The sequence below is a fragment of the Octopus bimaculoides genome, chromosome 1 (assembly GCF_001194135.2).
Source record: "Octopus bimaculoides isolate UCB-OBI-ISO-001 chromosome 1, ASM119413v2, whole genome shotgun sequence".
Taxonomy (NCBI): Eukaryota; Metazoa; Mollusca; class Cephalopoda; order Octopoda; family Octopodidae; genus Octopus; species Octopus bimaculoides.
The window spans coordinates 160,577,989-160,597,988 of record NC_068981.1 but is presented as its reverse complement, the minus strand read 5'-3'; the positions used below and the strand labels follow the sequence as shown (position 1 = coordinate 160,597,988).

Below are 20,000 nucleotides of genomic sequence, written 5' to 3'. Positions count from 1 at the left end.
TTCAGTTGGTTATACATTTTATAGTTTCATTTTATGCCCACTTACTCCCTTTCTTAAAAAAAGCCTTTCTGTGTGCTTTAAAAAATTTTCCATTTGTGGGTCCTCTCTCACTAGAAAAATTATTTCAATTTTAGAGGTTTTCAAGTAAATTATTGAATTGTTGATATTATATTTTTGAAAATTTTTCAGTTATTGATCTAAGGCCATACTGGGGTCCTCTTCTTCCAGAATTAGTCTATTAAAACAAAACTGGTAGTCATTTTACTCTGCTTGGGAGAATCAAAAGCAAAATATAATCAACGGAATGAAACCAAGTGTAACACAACATTTTGTCCAACATATCAATTCTGTCATCCACCCAATAATGAAAATAAGGTTAATATTTATAAAAAGAGTGAAAATGATCTGCTATAGAAGAGAACTACAGAAGAATTCTAGTATTTAGTTTTCTTTTATATTAAAAATCAGAAGGAAAAATAGAAACATAATCATAGAAACAAAAATTACAACATCAAGTAATTTCTCTTTTTAAGAATATATTTTGATAAAGACAATAAATCAAGATAAATAATATTTTCAGGCTATGATGATACAAAAAACTGTAAGAATTTTAGAAGCCATCTCCTTACCTGTTCAATATGGGCTCGACGCATTTCCTCTTTCAACATTGAAAACAACACTTCGAACTTGCCATCACACAATGCCATTAATTCCGGTAAACATTCAATTAAATTACCGTTAGGTTTCCTGTTTTTATTTATTAAAATAAAAACATAATATAAAATTAGACATTTAAAAAAACAATTCTAATGAAATTAATTTTTTAAATGACAAATCAAATCGGAATGGCTACCTGCTTTTTGGCACATTAATTCTTTTACTTGTACTTCAAATATTTTTAGGCTATCAAAATTTCTCAGGTCTAGAACCTTCATTAAACAAGTTTTTTCCTTAAGGATTTCTCATCTATTTATACTATTCAAATCTTTAACCCTAGATTGTTATTTTGATCAAACTGAACTCTTTATAACTTGCAATCTTATAGCAAAAACTACTTCTATAATTAACTCCAGACATAGTAATTTATTCATCGTTATTTTTATATCTTTGTCAGTTTTAATCAATAAAAATACATAACTATGAGAATGTTCCTGATATATTTCTGTTCAATAAACTACACACTTTAGCCATGGAGATATCCTCACAACCAGGATATAACTGACATCATTCATTTGTTAATATATTACAGCTGATAAAAAAGATGGTAGACTAACAAAATCAGAGAGCAGTGGGCAAAATGCCATGAGTTATTTGGTTACGTCTCTTTATGTTTTAAGTACAAATCCTGCTAGAATTGACATTACCTTTCATCTTTCTGGCATTGGTGTAATAATATTGAGCTTATTTGCATACAGTGCTCAGGTGCAGTACAACTCATCAGAAAAAGATTAAAGCAAAAACAGAAAGCAGCAATAAGTCAAGTCAAAGAGGGAAGGGAACACTGGCATATCGAGGATAGTGCTGTAAAATTTCAGGAAGCATGGAATTTTTGAAGGATGCAGTGTCCTGACAATCAGTGCAGGTAATTATTCCATGTTTTGACAATTCTGAGCATTAAAAAAGTGTTTCCAAGAGTCATGGGTACTAGTTTTTTTGACTTTACGAGTGTATTCATAGGTAGCAGAGATACTGAATTAGGAGTGGTCAATACCGTTGATGAAAAGATGACAAGACATTGAAGCTTTAGTGTGTCATATCCAGATAAAGAAGCTGTTCAAGATATAGTGACAGATGGAGAGAATTCATCTGGTTGCTGGACAAGATGGAGGTTCCAAATTAGAGATGGAAATTGCAAGTATGGATGTACTATAGCCATTTGTAACTTTAAATATATAGCTAGTGAGCAGCTGGCAAATGGTCTTATTGAGTGATACCTTAGATTTTTTTTTACAAGTTTGGAAATGTGGTTTATCAAGTATAGCTCATTGTTGACACTAATGCCTAAGTTATATTTATCAGCAGACTTTTAAAGTAGAAGCTGAGTAGGAAGTAGGCAGATTCCATGTTTTTTTTAGCACCCAAAATGTATAATGATGCACTTGTCTACAGCCAGCAGGCTATTACAGCATTATGTGTAGGAAAGGTCTATATCATATATGATCCCCAGGCATAGCTTAATGCTATGTGCATGTCTAAACTTGGGAACAGAAATGAAGTTAGCATCTATTTTGTTAATATATGCAACAAACAATGGGGGACCAAGAACAGATCCATGTGGATATTATCATCCTTTCCTCCCAAATTTGTGAACTTGTGCTCATATTAGAAAACAATATATAATAGATGATAATTCTCTTTCCATATTCTCAAAAGGTTATTGGATTCTCCTTTTTCTCTAGCACAATCAGCTTTTCGAACTGTTCAACTTTTTCATAGGGGAAGTAAATCAAAGTTTGATCCACATTGTTTGTCTTAAGTTGCTTTGTTGCTTACCTGAAACACTCCAAATGATAAGTCATAACATGAGGCAAACAAAGTAAGGTTGACTCATGACACCAATGTCCTTGTAGAACCATTTGAAGTAGGTTGATGATACACATACTAGTCACAAGCCACCCTTGATCAGCACTGGTATCAAGAAGAGCCTACAAATGAGTTTAATAAAAGATATCACTTTACAATGTTATGCTACAATAAATTTAATTCTGTAACAAAAAAAAAACAAAAAAATAAATAAATAAAAAGGTATAAATACAAACAAATTTCCATATAAATCATTTAAAAAATAATACCCAACTCTCAGCAGTTTTTTCTATTAATCTCTCTTCTGTCACCCACTCACATAAATAACTTTGTTCTCCACCAACATACTTATGCTTTTCTCACTGTCTTACCATAAGCTCAGCTTCTATCACCACTCTTTCTTCTATTCTTCCTCTTATCTTAGGAGCTTTATAGACTTGTGAAATACAAAACAACTTCACTAGTGCAGGTACTATGATAAAATCCTCCAGTGCTGTCTACAAAATAGTTGGCTAATTGAACTGAGAGAACATACGAACTGAGAAGATACTTTAGTCTTGATGAGGACAATGACAACCTCTCAAGTACTGGTGCCATGATAAAATGCACCCTGTACACTCTGTAAAGTGGTTAGTGCTAGGGAGAGCATCCAGTCATAAAAAGCATACAAAAAACTGAGATATGTGAGCAAGTAACTCTGAACAAGAACTAACTTGAACCATGATGAGTCCTCTTCCTCATGCCAGTATGGATACTAGATATAAATTATGACAATGAATTACAAAAGTGAGGTCAATATCAATAAGAATAAATGAATTTCTAAATTCTCGTACATGAATGGTTAGGAACTTACAAGTAACATTAAAAATATCACTATGACTTCCAACAGTAACTAGTTCCTATTACTCTGCAGGCAATTTATCTGATTTATAATATTTACCCATTAATATGACCCCAAATTATCATTCAAAGAATATTTTCTGAATTCTGTTAATCTCTGTAATGTGTGTCAAGGTTACAATATATCAAATATGAGAACAGAAAAAAAACAAAAACAAATACTTAATTGATGTTGTTTTCAATGATATGACATAATTTTTAACTCAAGTTATCATCCTTAGATAAAATACTTTATATAAAGTTTTTATGTTGATTTTGACAAGATGGAAGTATACTGAGTGAAACCAGTTTGATTCTAGCACAAGGTAGTTCTATCTGTAAATAGCTGTGTACATCACAAGAATGTATATTTTGAACTAAGCCATGCATATCTACTCTATTCTTGCTTCAAACCTTTACACACACACATACACACACACACCAGCAGCAGCAGCAACAACAGTAATGTACATCATTGCAGTAATGGCGATGGAAAGATGGAAAGAGGAACGAGATTCTAATCACGTGATTCAAGTGAAGTAATTGTTTAAACAAGGTCGGCCTTTACTGAACAAACCTATACCAAATGCATTACATCCATTTGTTTTATCTCTGAACATTATGTTAATCCAGGACTGCTTCATCCAATGCATCCTTCACTCTTTTATAAAACAGTGCAGTATGATTTCCAATACATTTGGTCGCTAATTCTATTTGGCTGATTGACTACATAGAACCGCTCAACAACAGCTGCTAAAGTAGATTTACTTTCTCTACTCCCAAGTTCAATAATTTATTTTATACAAACTAAAAGCACCTGGATATGTTCCCTGTTAAATTAACCTGATGTTGTTTATACTTTACATACTTTTAATATTTATTTAGTAAAAAGGCAACAAACTGGCAGAATTATTAGCACACCGGGCAAAATGTTTAGTGGTGTTTCGTCTGGATGTTCTGAGTTCAAATTCAGCAAAGGTTAACTTTGCCTTTCATCCTTTTGGGGGTCAACAAAATAAATACCAGTTGAACATAGGGGTCAATATAATTGACTTATCCCCTCTCCTGAACTTGATGGCCTTGTGCCAAAATTTGAGACCATTTTTTATTTACAAAATAGGTGGCAAACTAGCAGAATGATTAGCAACATTTCATCTGTTTTTATATGCTCTGAGTTCAAATTCTGTTGAGGTCCCCTTTGCCTTTCATCCTCTTGGGGTTGATAGAATAAATACCAGACAAGTACTAGATTCAATGTAATCGACTTACTTCCTCTTCCCAAAATCACTGACCTTGAGCCAAAATTTAAAATCAATATTCATTTACTATTCTTTTTATTTCCCACTAATATTCTGTCGTTCTTTTACACTGTACAACCTTTTATCTTTTATATTTGTTTCAGTCACTGGACTGCAGGCACCACCATCACCACCACCACCAAGGGTTTTTAGTCAAACAAATTGAGCCAGTAATTAAGTTCTTCCTTCTTTTTAAAAAAAATCTGGTACAGATTCCACTTGTCTCTTTTGCCAAACCACTAAGTCATGGGGATGTAAATAAACTAACAGCAGTTGTCAAGTGGTGGTGGTGTGACTAACACCGAAACAAAGATAAAAACACAGACATATATCACATGACCGACCAGACTATCAAATGCTGTTACACATCCCTGGTCACAATGCACTTTGCATTGTTTTAGTCATCAAATGACGCTACCCCACTGGCTAGGCAAGCAGGCCAACACTCTCACTTGATTGAAAGGAGACTGAAGCAATGTGAAATGAAGTGCTTTGCTCAAGAACACAATGCACTGCCCGGTCTGGGAATTGAATCCATGAACTAGAGATCGGGAGTGCATCAGCCTAATCACTATGCCCTGCGCATTTACATGTTTGTGTCGTAAGAAGCTTACTTCCCAACCTCACGGTTCTGGGTTTAATCTCACTGCGCGGCACGTAGGGTAAGTGTCTTCTACTATAATCTTAGGCCAACCAAAGTCTTGTGAGTGGATTTGGTAGATGGAAACTGAAAGAAGCTTATTGTATATATGTGTGTGTGTGTATACATATATATATATATATATATATACACACACACACACACACACATATATTTATGTGTATGTGTCTTTGTTTGTCCCCCACCACCGCTTGACAACAGGTGTTGGTGTGTTTATGTCCCTGTAAATTAGTGGTTCAGCAAAAGAGAACGATAGCATAAATATCAGGCTTAACAATAATTACTGGGGTCAACTAATTTGACCAAAAAAAAAACATATTGTTCAGGGCAGTGCCCCAGCATGGCTGCAGTCTAATGACTGAAACAAGTAAAAGATAAAAGATATGCACAAAATGGGCTTCCATGCAGTTTCTGCCAACCACATTCACTCATAAGGTGTTTGTTGATCTGGTGCTTCCCTAATATATTTTAAGCCCCCAAACTACATGCTTAAAATATATTTAAGGGTTTCAATATTTCAAATAAAAGCAAGGAAATATTTGGTGAATTAAGGTATAAAATGTATTAAAAGGAGTTAATATTCACTCTTTTCCCTAACATATAGGTTATGTATCAATTTTGGAATCCCTTATTTAGAAATATACCAAAATTATATTAATAGGTAATTCCTTTAATTTTTATACAACAATAAAAAATATAAAGGAAAAGAAAAACTAACAGTATTATAGATTTTTTTTTCTCTTAGTGTATTTTCTATGTTTTTCGTATTAAAAAGATATTTGGGAATCTTGGTGCTAGAAGGTTACCTCCCTTTATCATTACCATCTAAATTTATAAAACATTGCGAACACTACATCACCCCATGAGCGTGCGAACACACACAGAGAAGAAAAAGGCAAAATAGAAGTGTTTTATCTTCATGTAGAGATTAGCAATGAGAGAAACTAAAAGCAAAACAGAACCAGTTAGTAGTTTAACCCTATGTCAACTGCCACTGAGCAGAACTATAATCACAGATATTCCAGCCTCAAAACCATTTCAGTTTTTCTTTTACATTTGTTTGTCACCAAGTATATTCTTTCTTTTTCAAGACAGCAGGGTGTGATTTGAGGAAGATTTCATTGCTATTTCTAGCAGGTCAAGTGACCACATTGAACCCCTCCTTTATCCAGGCTAGTACTCATAACCCATTATAGTTATAAATAATATAGACAGCATTAAGACTTCCCTTTACACAGACTGTTGACTTTGCCTTTCATCCTTTCGAGGTCGATAAATTAAATACCAGCTGCGTACTGGAATCGATCTAATCGGTCCCCCTCCCCCACCAAAAAAAAAAAAAAAAAAAAATTTTGGGCCTTGTGCCTAGAGTAGAAAAGAATACATTATTTGCATTTTACAATTTCTTTATTCTTAGCGTAGACAAATTTCCAAAGCCTCTGGTTTGAATGCTATTTCTAGCAACAAAGTTTGTTAATTCCTTCCCCAGGTCTTCATTTAATTGCAGTTAATGAATAGGGATGGGGTAAACTCCATAAGGGTGACTCTAGTTGAAGATGCTCAACAGGCATGAGAAAAGTGAGATAAGATGGAACTCACAGATGAAACTTAAATGCCTATGTTCTGAGATGAGTTATAGTTACTTAGCTGATATTTTACGAGAAAATTAACATCAGTTTTAGAATGTATTTGTATATTTATGGCTTTTATTTTTACTTAAAGAAGTGCTGAGCTCTAATTGTGGAGTGAACTTGTAGAAGAGATCAAACCAGGATATTGTAGAGTGAAGTGGTGAGAAAGAATCTTCAGATGCTGGGCCCCACTAAGGAAATGACAAGGGACCAGGAGTTGTGGCAATTTGCTGTACTTGAGAAAACGCATGAAACCAAGTAAAGTCGCAGTCATCCATACATACAGGCTTGTCCTTTACAGGTGCTGGTGGCATGTAAAAAACACCCAGCACACTCTGCTAAGTGGTTGGCACTTAGGAAGGGCATCCAGCTGTACAAACCATGCCACAACAAACAATCTGAAGTCTAGACAGCTTACTGGTTGGCCAGCTCCTGCTAAATTGTCCAACCCATGCCAGCATGGAAAACAGATGTTAAACAATGATGATGATGATGATGTTTCAGTCACTGGACTGTGGCCATGCAGGGGCACCTCTTTACAGGGTTTAGTCGGACATGACCCCAGTACTTAATTTTAAGTCTGATACTATTGGTCTCTTTTGCGAAACCACTAAGTTATGGGAATGTAAACAAAACAACATCGGCTGTCAAGCAGTGGTGGGGGACAAACATAAACACACACACCAATGAGCTTCTTTCAGTTTCTATCTACCAAGTCCACTCACAAGGCTTTGGTTGGTTAAGGATATATTGTAGAAGACGCTTGCCCAGTGGGACTGAACCTGAAACCGTGTGGTTGACAAGCAAGCTTCTTACCACACAGCTACAAATTTATATTCATTTATGTATATAAATTGTTTTATTCCTGAATATGTGCATTCATTCCAAGCTGGGTTTGAAATTAGAACTCAAATCTCTAAACGATTGAAACCAGTCAATATTTAATCTAAATATTGTCGTCATTGTCATCATCATCACCATCATCATCATTTAACATCTGTTGTCCATGCGATTCAGACACTCCACGAGAAGATGTATCACAGATTCAGAAAATAATTAAAAGACAAGAGACAATGTTGCAGTAATTGTTGATGATGATGTTGGTGGTGATGATGATGATGATGTTGGTGGTGATGATGATGATAAGGAGGAGTATGGTGGAGTGGTGGTGATGATGGTGACAATGATGATTGTGATGATGATGATGATGATGAAGGCAACAATGTCAACATTGACAACTTGTTTCAGTGTGACAATGCAACGATTGATCATTAATGTTCTTTCTAATAAAGTATGCAACAGTACCAGATTGTTTAATGAAAATTTAAATTAAACAGCATGAATAATATAAATGTTAACCCTTTAGTTAGCATATTTCTGCTGAATTACACTGCATTTGTTTCAATTAATCTTGAAAATAATTAAAAATTTAGTAACATAACTTTGTTGTTATTAAACTGATATTTGGAACATAAGTTAACATGATATTTTGACAGAATATTTTAATTTAAACCACTTTAAAGCAAGAAGTTCGTATCATGGACCAATGGCAGCTTCAGTCAGGTTGATATCAAAAGGGTTAAGTTTGGGAATAAAAATAAAAATATCTTCATCTTTAGTTTCATTTTTTTCTTTGTGGAAGAACAATGTCTGGAGAAGACCAAAGGAGAATAACTTACCTGAAGAATTCTAATTGCTTGGTCAAGAACAGATTTCGTGTCAGTGTAATAATCAGAGGAGGGTAGTGTCAGAGAGGAGAAATGAGCCTGAAGGAGTAGGTTTGTCTTTGTATGTGATGAGTCCATTGTATGAGGACTTACTTCCAATGGTAACTGTTGAGCAAGTTCACTGGGAAAAAGAAATGTATATTATAATGATAAGCTATTTTCATATAAAAACAAGGACATCTTACATGGAGCTACACGGCCTCACATGCACAAAAAAGAGGGAAATAAAACTGTGTACCCTTCATAATTTTCTCAATGTTGTAAGTAATGTAATAGAAGACAGATCGGGCCACAACTAAGCAGGAGCGTTTTGAAGAGGAAACAATACAGCTATACAGTTAATTGATTTGTTGATGATATTTATTATCTTGAAGAACGAAATGGAATGTTGATTTCAGCATGGCTTGAAGTCAGAAGAGCCAAACACCATACTTCAAACTGCAAAACATTTCACTAAGCTGGCGCAGCAGCAGTGGCACCAAAACCCACAGCTTTCTGTACAACTGACTTTGTACAGATGCAATTATTTTATAGGAGTGCTTGCTTATTTTATTGATTGTGAGGGAGAGAGTAAAGACAATGTTAGTTTTGGCATAAACTAAACTCAGATGGGAGAAGGACTGAACAAAATATTGGAAAACATTTTAAATCATTTTTCTTTCTGTACAAACATCAGTATTCCATCTAACAGGGCAATAAGAGTTTGCATTTTATCATCAGCATTTAACATTCACTTTCCCAAGTTTGCATAGATCAGGTGAAATTTGTTCATCAGATTTTCTCTGGCTGCATGCCCTTTCTGTCACCTACTGTCACCTGTTTTCAAGCAAAGTAATACTTTTCCAAAGCCAGACGTGGAAAAGTTTTCCATGGAAAACAGGAAACAAGCAACCTCACATGATGATAATGCTCATCACATGATAATTAAACAAGGTTACACACATACATGCATACATGACAGGCTTCTTTGAGTTTCCATCTACCAAATCCACTCAAAGGACTTTGGCTGGCTTGGGGATATAATAGAAGACATTTGCCCAAGGTGCCACACAGTGGATGCTGTGACATTTATATTTTCTCAAAGACAATTAATGATATAAAAGAAATGTTCTGACACTAAAATAAAATATATCAAAGCTAATATAATATGTAGAGCTACTTAACATACTAAATTAATCAAAAGTTAATAATTCACAGATGCTTTGCAGAAGAAAAAAAGAACTAAAGGACATTTTTCAACAAATGGAAAAATAACATTGTCTTGTGAATTGAATAGAAGACTGACAATTTTGATTTATAGTTATAAGCATTTAATTTTATGGATTTTGTTAGTAGATTTACGACAACCACAAAATCTTAATACCTGCTTCTTTTTTCCTAAGTGTTGATTAAGTATAAGAAATTAATATCTTCTTTAGAAGAAGATATTAAAAATTTACTGAAGTAGATAAACATTGATTAGACAAGCCTGGTTTTATGTACTATTAAGGTTAGTTTTGACGGTATTTAACCCCAGGCCAGCTTTAATTGAACCAATCTATGATCAAGTACATTACTGGTGTAACAAATCCCAGAACATTCGACAAACACAATGCATCTAAAACTACAGTGTCCAAAATGTCCTTTCCTTCCATTTTTAAGACAGTAAAGTGTGATATGAGAAGAATCTGGTTGTTATTTTTAACATGCCATGTTACCTGTATACAGGTTCATCTTTATTGTTTGAAATTTTTAGTTTTTTCTAAACTGCTGAAGTAGTTATAATTAAGATAAAATTTCATAATTAGTTATATTGAATATTCTTCAAGATGGCATTATTACAAACTGGAATGCTGGTGAATTAATCATATAGTTGATAACATTAAAAAAGAATTAAATAAAAACAAAACCTGTAGGTAATTTCGGTGGCAGATAATGTTAGAAACTGACCTGTTTTGCTGATCTTCATTGTGACGAACAGGTAATTCAGCATATTCATGTGAATTCTAGGATGAAAATATTCAAGAAGGAAAAAGTTCTTATACTGAATGAATTAAAAGAGTAATGGATTAGATTAATAAATTAGATGAATTATGGTTGAATATTTGAAATGACAGTTCACAAGCTGAATGTATTTACTGTTTTATTCTTTTACTGTTTTCACTTATTGGACTGCAACCTTCAGTAGCCTTTTTCAGTTGGTCATATATCAACTACAGCATTTATTTTATTGCACTTTATTGACTGGATGTCTAAACTACCTGCTGAAATAAAGGGATATAACTTGATGCACAGTTTGACACATGGATGCACACATGTATACGTGCGTGTGTACATGCACACACACACACATGTATGTATACCTATATTTGTCTGTCAGTCATCTGTCTGTCTGTCTATCTATTTATCTATCTATCTAGATGAGTGGTTCCCAACTTGGGGTCAATGAAACCTTGGTAGTCTGCAAAGGTAGTCCTGGGGGTCTGTGAACTAAATTCAAAATTCCATATATATATATATATATATATATATATATTCATATATTAATATATATATACACACACATACATAAGGATAGGCATACTAAAAAGGGTCTGTGGGAAAACTCATTTAAATAAAAGGGTTGGGAATCACTGTGAAAAGGTTGGGAACCACTGATCTAGATAGATAGATAGATGTAGCCTGAGGCTAGAGTAGAAGATAAATGCCAAAGCTGCTATGTAGTGGGATGGACAGAACCCAAAACTACAGGGTTGTGAAGAAAACTTCTGAACTACACTACAGTGTAAAAAACACCCAGTACACTCTACAGAGTACTGGGCGTTGGCATTAGGAGAGGAATCCAGCCATATAAACCATGACAAAGCAGACAATGGGACTTGGTACAGTCTTCTAGCTAACCAACTGCCGTCAAACTGTCCAACCCATGCCAGCATGGAAGATTGATGTTGAATGATGATGATGATGATGATATACATGTTTGTGTGTATATATTTGAAATGGCTCTGAGGAAGCTATGAGATGTTGCGCTTGCATTCAGCTTTAGGTGCACAGTTCTTCATAGCAAACACAGCTGTAAGCTAATGAAAGTGATTACATAACTCCTACTTTCGTCATTCACTTATACACACACACATGATTGTGTAGTGCAGATAATGTAATTAAGAAGTTCACTTTACAACCATGTAAATTTTGGGGTTCTGTCCATCCCACTTCATAGAATCTTTGGTATGCATCTTCAACTCTAGTCTAAGGCTGACCAATGCCTTGTGAGTAGAATTGGTAAATAAAAAAACTGTATGGAAGCATGTGTGTGTGTGTGGATGAATGTACATATGAATGTTGGTATTCAGCAGCTTTGTTTGTTACTGTTTTAGTGAAGTGATGATATGATATTGATGTCCCTTGTTGACATTAAGAATGGTCACTCTACATATTTGAAGACCAGTAGAATGCAAGAATAATCCCTAATTTGAGAAAAAAACAAAAAAAAACAGTTAAGGGCTGGCAACAAAATGGACATCAGGATGTAAAATACTGCTTCAAATCTAGTCTCTGTCTAGCCCATGCTAGTACAGAAAAATGGACATTTGGACATTGAATGAATGAACGTATCACACATGTATGTGTTTGTATATGAGTGTGAATGTATGTGCATGTTTGTGTATGCACATGCGTGTCTATATAAAGACACATATACATATTCAACAGGCTTCTACACAGTCTCTGGCTACTGAGTTCCATTCGCAATTCATTAATGAACTTGAGATTATAGTAGAAATTACTTGCTCATGAAGCCATGTAGGGAGATTGAACTTAGAAGTATGTGGTTGTATATAAACTTCTGAACTACATAGCTATGCCTGTATCTATTTGTTAAAATTTTTATTATTTTTTTTCCCTACATTTTGCTTCCTACAATAAATTAACAACAAAGTAAGATCATTCAGAAGCATGCTCTGCAGCTTGTCCAGACAGTGCCATTGTGGAGAAACAATTGTTAAATCATTGATGATGGTGGTTTGAACAGGGAAGGGGGAGATAATGATGATTCTGAAATAATAATATAATTTGATGTGAATTGCCAATAATTAAAACAATACAATTAAAAATTCATTTGATGATAATAATTATTCAGGTATAATCACTTAATTTTACAATTATCTTTGTTGTAGCTTATGCAAATATTCCAACAAAATTAAGAGTCAAACTATATAAAAAAAAAGAAGCAAACTTTTCACAAATTCATTTATTTTTTAAGCAAATTTTTGTTTGAAAATGGTTACTCTGTATCACAAGTTTTATGTTAAAAGTAGATTGAAAAAGTAGTGCAAGTTTTTGTAGCTTTCATTTCAAATTTTTAATATTTCTTGGTGTTTATAGACTTAGCAGTTTAGCAATACTATTCCCAGCAGTGAAGTTTCTCTTATTTATCTGACTATAAAACTGGGATTTATTACAGCTAAATACTTAGCAATAGGAGCTTTTAGATAACATTGTTTCCAGTCAAAATAATCACTTTGTAGCATAATACAATGATGATTTTAGGCACATTCTATGATGCAGAAATTAAGATGATTACTAAAATGAAATTTAGCAGAAAACTCACTTGGAATCCAATTCCTTTTTATCATGAATGTGTTGTCTTCCTAATTTAATCAATCTTTTATTTCTTAATGAGATATTGCTTGCGTATGCTTGATCACGAATTGAAAAATTGTGAATTACGTTTACAAAGAAATAGAGAAGACAGGCATCTGTTCATGAATACAATAAAATCATGCACCAAATAATGAGGTAATATTATTGAATTTCAGTAATATATGGAATTCTTATTGGAGGTCTTTCAGTAAAAGGAAACTTGTATAATAATAGATCACAAATAGATATTTGTTCTGACTTCTTGCATTCTGAATTCAAATATACTGAGGTCAAAGTTGCCTCTTATTCTTTCAGCGTTCATAAAAAGGCACGAATCCAAGTCAATAATGAACAGGCAGAACCTCAAGAATGCTGGACTGGATGCTTCATGGTATTTGTTCCAGCATTTTGCATTCTGGGTTCAAATCCTACTATGGCCTAACTGGCTGGTAGATTTACTTCATCAACTGGTTTAACACCATTATCTGGCATCTTACGTGTTTTTAGTAGAGTCCAATCTGAATAGTTGCCTCCTTACCTCCTGTCTGTCTGTGTAAAGATCCTGGGCACTACCCCAGCACCAATTACGAAAAAAAAAAAACGTAGTAGTAATTTAAGTTGTGTGTTTCATGAGGAGAGATTTTAGATAAAGACTAAATAAGCAGAGGAAAACATTTATGGCAAATGTGTGTGTGTGTATTAGCTAATTTGTAAAAAAAAATGTGGAAGATTTAGTGTCCTTATTAGAAACTTATTTCCTAAGCCAGCAATATAAAATGTCTTTATACTTCAATCAATAGTCATTATACTAAAGCTTTCTGCTGGAAGTACTTTATTAACTAATGAGCTACCTTCATGAGGTTTATGTTAAAAAAAAAAAAAAGAAGAAAAAAACTCATAAAACTTTCTTCTATATAATCTTTTGTTGATTTCTCTTCTTTGAAGAACGGAGCTTTTCTTCTCATCTTTATGATGTATATTTATTTTCTTCCAAAATTTATTTTTCTCAGTAAGTTCAAAGTAGAGATCAAGTAACAATTTCTATTTCTTGAAACCTATACCATAGGGTTGAGAGTGAACCTATAGCCCAATGAAGACATTATTCCACACTAAGCTAACAATGCTCTATTATGAAGAAAGAAAACAATACAGTACAAAGACGAGATGAGAATGATAAGTTGTTATATAATACACTGTTGAATTAGTAAACTATCTGGTAGAAATACTATTTCAAAGAAAGAGAAAAATACATTGGAAAACTTCTTTAAAAGGAAATGATAAAATATTTATGGCAATAAAATCTTACAAAGAGGAACTTATAAATTTGTTCAATATCAGAGTTGAATATCTATCAAATCATCCAATCTCATTTGACATATTTATAAAATCATGAAGATTTATATGAACTACTAAATGACAGAATATATATATATAATAATCAATTAGTTTAACAACTATAACAGTTACGGGTTTGAACATGTTAGAGCATTCAATAAATATCTGATAACAATTCAGGAATTCATGTTTACATTCACAGAAGAGAAAAAAAAAAATATATATATATATAAATACAATTTTCTTTCCTTTTTTTGTATTCAATTTATTGATTTAATCTATTTGTTATGAGCTAAGCTTGATTAAACTAGGTATGACAAAAACTTGTTTATGAAAGTTTGTTTAAAAATATAATGCTTAGATTGTTTTCTTTTTTTTAAACAAGTTTAGTTAGAGAAAGCGAATATGAAAGGCAATAAAAATATGAGGGTATTGTGACCATAAAAACATTTAACTTCTGTTTGCACCTCTTTGTTATTTCTGCCGTGTTGTAAGATTTCTAACAATGCCTCCTTGTCACGTTAATGCTCTTGTATCTAAACTGATAGCTCAGAGATCATTTTGAATCCTTCACAAGTATGTTTTGCATGTCTTTGTTTTGATTGTCTTTTGATGTTACAACTAAAACTACTTTAAAAATGGACTTTCAGGTCAAATAAAGGAAAGGTTTTTGTCATACAATCCTACTTTAAATAAAACTCTTGCTCATTGACTGTTCAAAATTTGTATGATATTGTATTCTTCCATCCCTTACAAAGTAATTCTAGAAAAGTTCTCTTACCTCTCCTTCTGAAGTGTGTGTGTGTGTGTGTGTGCATGCGCACGTGTGTGTGTGTGTATGATGATGATAACGGCAACACATATATAGTTAAAAACACATGCATACACACACACATCATCATCATCATCATTTAATGTCTATCTTCTATGCTGACATAGATTGTTTAAAGGGTATGACAAATTTGATAATTATGTCCTCCAATGTTGAGCTCCAATGTCTGCTTTGGCATAGCTTCTACAGCTGGATGCCTTTTCAAATGCCAACCACTTTACAGAGTTGTTGGGTACTTTTTTTCACAGCACTGGCACTAGTGAGGTTACAAAATAACTCATGAGACCCTCAACTGAGTGTGTGTGTCTGTGAGGAGGGGCAGCATATAAATACATATATATATATATATGTATATATATATATATATATATATATAAGCAAAAATTTCGATTCAGATGAATTAGGTACTTAAGTTGAGGCACAAGAATTTCGTACGGTATTACTATACAATTTCATCATAAGGTGATTAAAATCAAAATAAGCAACAAAGATATCCAGAGGTAATGCAGTATGATCGTTTCAAGCAACTTCATTTAATTGAACAATGCAATCTTTACATCAATTTAAATGCAGAGCAATCCTCAGCTGCATAAAGACATAGAATTAAATTAAATTAAAACAAATGGACACATTAGTATACTTTTACCTAAAACCTCCAAGAAAGTAAGGAGATAGACAAAGAACATGCTGTCTTCACTTCAGCTTAGAAGCTACTAAAGTATCAGGAAGAAAGACTTGTTAGAGATCTAGCTTGTCACTGTTTTTTGGGCTCAGTTTTTAATTTATAGTCTTGTTTATGAAATCTTTGTACATCAAAATCTAAGGCCAAAGAACAAGGAGCAGTGTCTGTTAGGAAGGGGCTGAGGGAGTCGACAGAAATCATAGTAGGTATAGTCATAAAACTATCAAGATTAATTTGAAGCAATATAATAAGATTTGGTAAAGGCAATCTTAAATCAAGGTGTAAACTGACAATTAAAGGGGCAAGCCACTAGTAGACCATTGATAATGATACAGGGGAAATTTTATCATGGGGTACTATAGTTAAATATTTTAAACAATATTGCCATATTGTATAAAGTTAAAATTTAGGATTATTCAGAAGATTTTTATGAAGAATATTATAACAAAAGGATAAATTTTTTGAATACTTTTGAGTATATACCAAATTTTACACAATAGAGGGAGGAAAAGAAATTACATAGAAATAGTTTAATATTTATACATATTATATACTTAAATACTAACTTATTAAATGGTACCTGAAAAGATTGATCATTGGTATTTACTGGTATTTAATAAAGGAGTACTGAAGCAAAAAGAACATACTAACTATATATTAATTAAATTATAATCTAAGCAGTTTATTATAAGTAGTGAAGATACCGGCATTGTTTTATATAAGCTAAGTATGAATTCATAGGGGTACAAAAATTAGATTTATTTTATAAATAAAGGCTATTATAAAATAATAAAATGATCAGGTAGGGCAGAACACCATAGAAAAGGAATAAAATAGCTTAATCACTAAAACCATGAGGCACCACTATACTCACTAAAAAGGAAGGAATGACTGGAGATAAAGAAGAGTGGAGGGAATTCTTTAGGCTTGCTGCAGACAACTACTTAAGCTGTGTAAGTGGCATGATGGAGGAATGTGATGTATTGGAAGACAGAGGACTGTTGTAAGTTGTGAGATGGAGGATTATGATAGGTTGTGAGGTGGAGAACCATAGTGGGTTGTGAGATGGAGGACCATGACAAATTGCAAGACAGAAGCCTGCACAAGTTGTAAGATCTATCTTGAAGATGTAAACATAGAATGATGACATTGATGAGTGCACACACACATATGCACACACACACACATGACAGAAATGTTGCAAACTGTATTACATGTAACTGTCTAAGGAGAGCAGTAAATGAGACAGGATAGAGAGAGACTATTTAGTCTCCCTGCATGTCTAAATGTGATAACCTCTCTAAAGCAAGTGGAATGATAAAATGTATACTCTGTAAAGTGGCTGGCAATGAGAAGGACACCCAACCATGAAAACCTTGACAAAAAACGAAAAGTACAAGCAAGATATGAAATCTATAAACTGTGCCACAGGGCTACTCCTCTAGGAGGGCAGTAAATCTGAATAATAATTGATAGAGAGTAGAGAGGACACTTTAGTTCTCTTGCATGGGTCAACTTCTCTAGTGCTTGAGCCAGGATAAAATACACTCAGTCTACACTAAGGCATCTACAGTAACAAAATTGCTTTTTTTCATTGTTATATAGATGACTTAGACTTGTTATTTGGCATGTCATCTTGTTTTTTTTGCAAGGGTTTTGCAGCTGGGTGTCTCTCCTATTGCCAACCCTTGTACAACATGAACTGAGAGCATTTTATCATTAGAAGTGTCTGGAGTTCACTCCACTCTGTATCACTTTTTATTTGCAGTTACCACTCCTCGACGGATTGCCTGTATATGATACAAAGGATGTGGTTGGACACTGATTTTGTTTTCCAAGGTACAGAAGCAACAACGTATACTAAGCATGTATATACGTGCACACGCATAAACCACTGCTGCCATCACCATAATTTCACATCCATTTTCCATGCTGGCATGGGTGGGATGATTTGACATATTTTCTATGGCTTGATGCCCTCCTTAACACCAATCTCTTTATAGAATGTACTGGGTGCATTTTTTCATGGCATCAGTTCTATTGAGATTTCCTTGTTCTCGGCAGGGCTGAGAGCTATCTTGAACCCTGTGTTGTCAGTGTTCAATTTGATTTACCAACCACTTACTGAGTGTATAGGATGCTTCTTTCATGATAACAGCAGTAATATATATAAGCAAAATGAATAAATATCAGCTAGTTTTGGCAATGGGCATTCTGTTCTTCAGTCAAATGAACAATCTGACCTGAATTAATATAGATGGTTGACACAATAATATTAAACACACACAGACATTATATAACTTAAACCTCAAGCAGAATTAGCATAACACTTCAAAATTTAACAAAGCTGGATCTTTTGCATTACAGATGCAATCCATTTGATGGGTTTCCATGCAGTTTCTGTTTTCCCAATTTTCATTTCAGGTGTTGACCAGAGGCTACAATAAAAGACAATTGTCCAAAATGCCATGCTGCAGAATTGAACCTAGGATCTCATGATTGCAAAGTGAACTTGTTAATCAATTGGCCATGCTCCTTCCTTCCTTCCTTTCTTCCTGCCTAAACCCAAACAAACATCTATCTATCTATCTATCTATCTATCTATCTATCTATCTATCTATCTATCTATCTATTTATCTATCTATCTATCTACACACACACACACACACAATCAGTTTATTTTTAACAGAATCACAAGATATTGCTGTTCTGTGACATCAGTCGCTCAAAATGTTTGAGAAATGTGGACTATGATTAGATTCCTGTCAGCCTTCTCACAGAAAAAAAAAGGGAAAAAGGAATAGGAGAAAAAAAAAATTTAGGCTACAGGAGATGAGATGTTATAGCAAGATTATTTACTTCTTTTATACTGACTTTCTCCCTAATGAAGCAACATCAAAGATTGAAGCCAACATGATATGAGCTAATATCAATGTCTCAGGGCCTTACGATAATCACCTGGCATGATAAAGAAATAATCATTGGCCATTTCATTTTCGGTGTCTCTTCATATATGATTCAGACTCATTATTTTTCCTATAACTGTCAAATTAGTATTTTGTCAATATATCAATATTAATGGTGACTTGTAAATTAATAGATATTTATCTTTACTTGGTAATAATTTATCTCAGATGTCTAAATTATGTTTTAATACACACACACACACACACACACACACACACACACACAATGTTATGTATATGTGTGTGTGAGAGAGAAGAAAAGAAAAAAGGAGAGAGAGAGAGAGAGAGAGAGAGAGAGAGAGAGAGAGAGAGAGAGAGTGGGAAGAGAGAACAAATGGGCCGAGCAAATTAGGTTGCTTCTTCTCCAGATATCATCTAATTGACATAGATTTTTGATAAAAATAATTCATACCAAATTCTAAACTAATTATGAAAATGCTTGGAATGAAATTAAATGAACTTTTCATAACTTTCATTATGAAAAGTACTCCCTCACTGAAAAAAAATGAACCACACAATCAGAAAAATGACTTTATTACAATATAATTTCTTTAGACACATTATAGCTGTCTATATTATAAATTAACTGAACTTTTAACTCCCAACAAAAACAAAAGTTATTGAATTTGTTAGTTAATCTGTTGTCATAAGTCATCTGGTTTATTTCTAATTTGGTTTCACAATGCATACTCTAAGCCAGTGTTTCTCAATGAGCTGGGAGCTGTGACGACTGGAAAAGGGTTGGACAAATTACCATGTTTAATAAAATTGAAAAGAGCTTTGAACATTTTAAACTTGTCCAGTCCAGTCCAGTCCCATGATGAAGAATGTAGAATTATATATATA

The 20,000-nt window shown here is 33.5% G+C and overlaps 1 protein-coding gene across 4 annotated transcripts in view; it reads right to left on the bottom strand.

Annotated features, from left to right (window-relative positions):
* LOC106884418 (activating signal cointegrator 1 complex subunit 3) overlaps positions 1-20,000 on the bottom strand; it is a 493,492-nt gene that overhangs the window by 7,509 nt on the left and 465,983 nt on the right. For all 4 annotated transcript variants that reach the window (XM_014935791.2, XM_052972249.1, XM_014935790.2 and 1 more), the window contains 4 exons: positions 10,649-10,704; positions 8,672-8,840; positions 2,494-2,645; positions 630-747 (listed from right to left, as the gene is read on the bottom strand). In XM_014935791.2, coding sequence (XP_014791277.1) covers positions 630-747; positions 2,494-2,645; positions 8,672-8,840; positions 10,649-10,704 — 495 coding nt within the window. The remainder of the gene's footprint in view (positions 1-629; positions 748-2,493; positions 2,646-8,671; positions 8,841-10,648; positions 10,705-20,000) is intronic.